This window comes from Ranitomeya variabilis, chromosome 7 (assembly GCF_051348905.1).
Source record: "Ranitomeya variabilis isolate aRanVar5 chromosome 7, aRanVar5.hap1, whole genome shotgun sequence".
NCBI lineage: Eukaryota > Metazoa > Chordata > Amphibia > Anura > Dendrobatidae > Ranitomeya > Ranitomeya variabilis.
This window is the reverse complement of record NC_135238.1, coordinates 30,328,035-30,335,633: the sequence shown is the minus strand read 5'-3', so window position 1 is coordinate 30,335,633 and position 7,599 is coordinate 30,328,035. Positions and strand designations below refer to the sequence as shown.

Below are 7,599 nucleotides of genomic sequence, written 5' to 3'. Positions count from 1 at the left end.
TATTCAAATCAATAGATAAATCCTTATATTAATGGCTGTAGACTGGCCAGGAATACATCTTCACTGGCCTGGGTGAATAATTTTGTGACTTACTTTATTTAGTCTATTCGCTATCTGATTCAAACTACATATTATTTTAAAACCAGCATTCATTTAAAAAGCTGAAAAAAATATTTTTTTCTGATTTAAATAAACTTTAAAGGAGTTAATGCTGCATTCAGCACACTAGACACAAATGTATATGGCAAGAAGCTGATACCTCTTCTGGTAAATTGTTCCCATGTACAACTGTACATTTGGTGGAAGATGCGGGCAATGTATGAAAAAATGTGAAAAATGACTCCTGAATATAAACATATACTGTGTACATAGTTCCAAGATTGTCATGTGACAAACAACTGGATTTAATACCCCTGTAAAACATTTTCTTTCATTTCATGAAGATTATATTGTAACATTTTCTAGGTAATTAGTGTAATTGTGAGTAATAAATATATAGTGTCCACAAATGGATGTTTCTTACTTCCATTTGTAAATAGGTCTTGGCGTGCAAGAATTACATTCAGAACTTAGGGCAATTTGATGGATAGACATGGTCAAATTTACAAGCATGGTCAATAACAGTAGGGGAGAAATAATTAATGCTTATTTCAACAGATTTCAGGAACTTAAAGGATCTTATAGCTTATAACCAGAGCCATGGAGACTGTCCCTTATAAAATCCAGGTCACATGGGCATTGGCTAAAGTGGTTAGTATTAAATGTACACTGGCCCTTTAATAAGTTGGGAATTCCGGTCATACAGTGCAGCGCAGAATAAATGCAGAGGAACAGGAGGAAACCATAGGGAAACGAAGAGAGCGTGCTTAGGATGGAACAAGATTATTAATAGAACCAAATTCAATCAAAGAAAAATGTAATGAGTTCTCCCCCAATGAGAAAAGTTTAGTTTTACTTTTTTTTTTACAAGTTAAGACACAATTTCCAGTGATGCTGCTTGCAGACTGCCTGGGAAAAAAAGGCTTAACCTTTAGAACATAGCTTCCACGCAATATCTGTAACCTCTGCTAAAACAGTGAAGAATTGGCTTGGGATTCGATGAGACATTTGTTAATCTGCTGTGAGTATTTATTATTGTTACTGTTCATCATTTGTATAACTTTTATTGCATTTTATAAGTCTATGTATATATTCTGGTGTGATAACTGTACTTTGTAGCATCCCACCCAGTTACCCTATTCAGCGCCTTTATGATCTATTCTGTTCAATTCACAATCCTAATTCACTGTTTTCTGTACTCTTGCCTCATGTACACATTTATGTACAGTACCAGGCAAAAGTTTGGACACCCTGTTCATGCAATAGTTTTCCTCGTTCTTGAACATTGTAGTTCAGATTGAAGGCATCAAACCATGAAAAAGCAAGTAACATCCGTTCCTGAATATGCTCTTACTCAACCAAGCTGCTCTAACACCTTGGTTGATGCTGGACTACTATAGTAATGCCGGGACTTGTCTCCCTCCAGCCAGTTTACCTTTGATTCTAATGAACATATCATATAGATATAAGTTCTCTGCTGGAGTCATGAGCGAGGCTCCTCTCTATTTAAACTTTGCCAGTTATAATAATAATCTTTATTTTTATATAGCGCTAACATATTCTGCAGCGCTTTACAGTGTGCACACATTATCATTACTGTCCCCATTGGGGCTCGCAATCTAAATTCCCTATCCGTATGTCTTTGGAATGTGGGAGGAAACCCACGCAAACACGGAGAGAACATACAAACTCTTTGCAGATGTTGTCCTTGGTGGGGTTTGAACCCAGGACTCCAGCGCTGCAAGGCTGCTGTGCTAACCACTGCGCCACCGTGCTGCCCATAGTTATAGTTTATACTTGATGTGGTTCAGTCAGTTGTTTCAGCTCTTGGTCATGCTGTTTGATTCCTGTTGTTCAACCTCAGTCCGCATTTGAACACTTTTTTGCCTGACAATTCTGTACCAGGGTAATGACATGGTTTGCTGACCATCCCCTGCCAACCAACTCAACCAGCCAGCAGCTATTTTGTGGACTCAATCCATGAGCATAAGAACCAGTGTCATCACCGTGATTTATGCTTTTCATGACTGCACTGAAGAGTACCTTCAAGGTTCTAGCAAATTCCTGCACATTTTCTCTATTGTGCTTTACGTTGCGGATTTTCTGCGATGCAGAAACGCTGCAGATCTGCAAGTGAGTTACAGTACAATGTAAATCAATGTGAAAAAAAAAAAATGCTGTGCTGATGGTGCGGAAAATTCCGTGCGGAAACAAAGAAGTAGCATGTCACTTATTTTTTGCGGATCTGCAGCGTTTTTGTACCCATTCCGTTATAGAAATCTGCAGGGGTAAGAAACGCAGTAAATCGGCAAAAAATCGGCAGCAAATCCGCAACAAAAACGCACAAAATCTGCACAAAAAACACGACAGATCCGCAGCTGCGTTTTCTGCCAAGAGATGTAGAATCTGCACCAGAAATTCCTAAGCCTAATCACAACGTGTGCACATAGCCTTATCTGTCTTTTTTTCTTTTATTTATATATAAACAAATATGCAGTATTTGTGTGTATGTATATATATATATATATATATATATATATATATATATATATATATATATATATATATATATATATATATATATATATATAATATTTCGCAGTATTTTTCTAGCAAGTACCGTGGAGTTTACCCCTAAAAGATGAGGCCTATTGCAAATATATTTTTAATTGTTCTTCTCTCACTTTCACCAATAAATCCACTAAATATATTTATTTTTGTTGATGCAACTGTATAACTGTATGAAGGTTTTTTTTTTGCATGATGATTAGTGTTTGTCCATAACACCATTTTGTGTTGCATCTAGCTTATTACCTAGATGCAAATATATACCGTAAATTTTGTCTTGTCATGTTCATATCAATCAGCAGAATCAACTTAACATGTCAGTGTTACTTAAAGGGAACTTGTCACCTTGGAAAACGCTATTTAACTGCACATATAGGGGTAAAATGGACGTAAAAAGCATTTTTTGAGGTGACGTTCCTTTTGATTACTTACAAATGAAGGTTGGGTAAAACAAAAAAATCCAGAATTTTCTTTAATTTCACTGCCCAAAACGTGTATTATTATAAAAGTAATCAAAAAGTCTGATGTGCCCTAACATGGAACCAATGAAAACCACAAAAAACAAACAAACCCTCATACAGCTTCCTTGATCAAAAAAATAAAAGTTGTGTCTCACAGAATATAGGAACATAAAATCAAATGATTTTTTTTCAGTGTACTATTTGTACAAAAGTAATAGAAAATTACAGAGTTAGCATTGCCTTAATTAAGCTGACACACAAAATAAAGATAACACTTTGCTTATGCAGCACTTACATAGCGTAAAATTAAATATCTCTAGAATAAATTATGTCTTGTTTTTGCATAACGAGCTGTAGTTTAAAAATAGTATTATTTTGGAATACACACATCGCTTTGATCACTTTCTATTTCAGTAACTTCAGAGTAATTCTGCCCTTCTTTTTTATTTTATTAATATTATGTGGATTTCAAATCTGCATAAATGTGGGTTCTTTTCTGCAACGTGTAAATGTGATTTGATGAAATCTTATTCACAATGATGTTTTGCTGTAACGCACTGAATTTCTAGTATGAAACTGCTTCTAAAACGCAGCCCACAAATACATCTTTGTGCATGCCTTATTCTGTGACAGAATGGTGCAATTTAATAAAGAAGGTAAAGCAAGGATCTATCCGTGGTCGCCTGGTAGCTCTAAATATGGCTTCCGCGGACAACATTTGCACTAGTTACTCCAACCATATGTTCCCACTGGAGCCCTGGGAAAGTTTTAACCCCCAGACAGGGATGGTGACTTATATAGGGGCTCTGGGTTGAGATCTCAGAGTAGCTGCTGGCCAATGGAGCAGGTTGGCAGAAATAGCTAGGTAGCTGAGTCAGAACCAGGAGGAGCAGATAAGGGACAAAATCCAGAAGCAGAATAATAGTGAGTAATGGGCTAAGGTCTGAAATCTCAAATCCAACAGGCTGAACAAGAGTAACATAAATGGAGAGCACCAGATCAAGTATGAACTATTACTGGCAAGTCCCAGCAGTTTTCCGAGAGTTTAAAGGGAACATGTCGCCCCCAAAATTGAAAATAAGCTAAGCCCACCAGCATCAGGGGCTTATCTACAGCATTCTATAATGCTGTAGATAAGCCCCTGATGTATCCTGACAGATGAGAAAAAGAGGTTAGATTATACTCACCCAGGGGCGGTAACGGTCCGGTTCTGGTCCGATGGGCATCGCGGTCCGGTCCGGGGCCTCCCATCTTCTTACGATGACGCAGGGAAAGTTCAGAGAGGCCCAGCACCTGCGCACTGCAGTACTTTACTCTGCCCTCAACAGGGCAGACAAAGTACGCCGGAGCCGCAGCGTGACAACAAGAAGAGGACGTCATCGCAAGAAGATAGGAGGACCCGGACCAGACCGCGGGACTGCCCCTGGGTGAGTATAATCTAACCTCTTTTTCTCATCTTTCAGGATACATTGGGGGCTTATCTACAGCATTACAGAATGCTGTAGATGAGCCCCTGATGCTGGTGGGCTTAGATCACCTTCAATTTTGGGGGTGACAGGTTCCCTTTAAGTATGGTGTGGTGATTTCCCATTGGCCACAGCATGGAATTGATTATTCCTGCTTGATGGCAACCACACCCAAACTGCCAGACTAGTCAACACTACAAGTCCCAGATACACAAGTATTTCTGGCTGGACAGAGCGTGCACTGCTCAGAGTTTCTAGTCACAACATCTCCCAACACCAGCGCCACCCTCAAATCAATATGGTGACATTTATTGACAGAAGCATATATCACAGAAACAAGTCAAAGAAGAGATGACAGAAAGTTGCACAAATTTACACTGAATAGCTTCTTGAACCAATGTGTAAAATAATGCTGGTAAGTAGGAAGGGGCTGTAGATTAGAATGTATAGGGCATAGAAATATTAGATGGTGGTCTTGGCGACCACTGTATGAATCTCTTTCCAAAGGGGCTCTGAAACAGGTCAGAATTTGTACAGTTACCCTGGGTTGAGTCCTTGGAGTAGCTGCTGGCCAATGAAGCAGGCTGGCAGGAATATTCAGGTAACTGAGTCAGAATCAGGAGGATCAGGTAAGTAACAAAGTTTTTGTCAATAGCACCTTTACAAATATATTTACTGAGAAAATTTGCGACATTTTCAGCACGTATTTCACCCGCTGAATGATATATAGTTCAGTTTTCAGAAAGGGTTCGGTATGAACCTGAATCGCGTTAATAAAAGCTCCTTGAAATATTATCACACATGGAACTACTCCCTTTTCACAGCAGCTTGGTCTTCCATAAGATCTATCTCCTACTTCTCCTCAAGCGTTTGTTTTTGGCACATACAACAAGGAAATCTTCCTACATATGCACTGACGGTAAACCCTCGATGAATACCATACTACTCAATAAAGTGAATTACGTTGTTTACAAAATCCCAAATAAAATTACTCATATGCCAGATTATATTTTATTTGTGGGATGGATGCCTTGGCAATGATAAATGCTGTCAATTACACATTTTAATCCTTTCAAAATTATGGCATACCCATTGGTGTACCATAACGGCAGTCTCTAGGCCCGCATCGGGTAAATGGGTTGTTATGGGAAATGTGGATTATGTACAGTCCAGACTCTAAAACTAAACATTGTCCAAGCCCTACAGTAAGTATTACTAATATCTCTGTGGTACCTTTTAATATAATTTTGTTTCCAGTTGCTTCTTTTCGATAATTAACATTTGTATTCTCTTTTGAATGTTTTTTTTCTGTCCTTCAGTTTCTAACCATGGATCAAGAAATACTTGAAAAAATGTGTCATCTGATCTGGGAGATACACCGTTCTCCAGAACTAAGAGCCTTATCTCCTAGCACAACTCACCCAACCGCTTTCCAGTACTTTAACTTTACGCTGTCAATATTCACTTGTGTTATGGGATTTGTCGCCAACATTATTGTCATCATCGTCACCGGATTCTTACTGAAGAAGAACAAATATAAAATCTGGTTCCTGAACTTGGCGGTGGCAGATTTCACTTTTATTTTGATTCTACCGTTTAATGCTGTGTCTGAAATAAGAGGAAAATGGCTATATGGGTCCAGTGAGTGTAAATTTTTCAACTTTCTTGGCTTTGTTAATACGTACGCCAGTATTTACATCCTCACGGTGCTGAATATTGATCGCGCCTTGTCTGTGGCTAAACCGATATGGCACCGGAGTTTTCATTCTCAGAAATTTTGCTGCTTTATGTGCACATTCATCTGGTTATCATCGGCCATATGTAGTATTCCCGCCATCATCTATAGTGACGTCTATGAAGAAAACCAATGCACCCTGTCTTACTATGACACTTCACTTGTTGCATATGAACTAAGTTACAGATCCGAAAATGATTCACTCGATGATTCACTAGAAATGTGTGAAAATATCTCAGACGTTGAAACTTCTGAACGAAGGAAATTAGTCGCAGATTGGAGGGAAATGACCTTTACGACAGAACGTCTCGTACTTCCTCTCGCAGTGGTTGGTTATTGCATCCCGCTGTGCTTGATTGTATCCTCCAACATCATCATCGCTTTCCATGTGAAAAATTCCACGATGGCGGCATCATCCAGACTCTACAGATTGGTGATATTTGCCGTCATGAGCTTTTTCTTTGCCAGAACTCCATATGTTTTAACCTATATCATTTTTTTGGTATCTGTTTCTTCTCTGAAGATGATTTTGATGTATAAATTATCTGCCATTTTGCCGCTTTTATTCACCATAGCGGCTATGAATACTTTCCTAAATCCAGTGGTATATGTTTTATTAATAAAGCAAGCAAGGAGTGAACTTCTTAATTTTTTAAGAAGAAGTAGATTGAGAGTGATAAAAAGGTTTTCCAGAACTCCTCATACTCAACACTCCAGTGCACCTGCTGCTCCAGTGCCCTCTGACATGACGAGAAGTGGCGACATACTGTCCATTCAGTCAACAATCGGCTGACACCATTGATTATATTCAGGGTCAGGTAACTGATGGAGCAGAAATTAACACTTTTTTTTTACAACGTGGCCAGTGTTTTGAAAAATTGTGAAAAACGACTATTTTTATCATTTAAATACATGTACGTTCTATGCTCAGGAGTCCAGTAGGCGGACTGACTGATGGATCAGATATCATCACTTCTGGTCCTGGTAGAAGACTTTGGAGCAGCTGAACTAAAGCAGTGAGAAATTGGAAAGTGGAAATACTTTTTATTTAAATTATCCCTTTAATTTTAGGATGATCCACTGTTTTGTTAAACTTGAAGGGTTGTGAAAGCTGGGGTGTTTGGTGAGGTTAACATCCTATATTTCTATTTTCCTGTACGAGATATGTCATTTTGATGGACATCTAAAACAACTTTTCAGTGTAAATATTCTATAAAACTACCATAGATATCTATGATATCTGATGGTGTTAAAGAGAACCTGTCAGCAG

The 7,599-nt window shown here is 38.4% G+C and overlaps 1 protein-coding gene across 1 annotated transcript; it reads left to right on the top strand.

The window, feature by feature from the left end:
- The first annotated feature begins 975 nt into the window (after positions 1-975).
- LOC143785075 (chemerin-like receptor 1) lies at positions 976-7,122 on the top strand. Its single transcript, XM_077273747.1, has 2 exons — positions 976-1,120; positions 5,914-7,122. Exon 2 carries the CDS (start codon positions 5,923-5,925, stop codon positions 7,120-7,122), a length of 1,200 nt encoding a protein of 399 aa, XP_077129862.1. The 5' UTR covers positions 976-1,120; positions 5,914-5,922.
- Positions 7,123-7,599: the final 477 nt, after the last annotated feature.

Coding starts and splice junctions, on each gene's coding strand:
- LOC143785075 (XM_077273747.1), top strand. CDS start 5,923: ATGGATCAAGAAATACTTGAAAAAATGTGTCATCTGATCTGGGAGATA.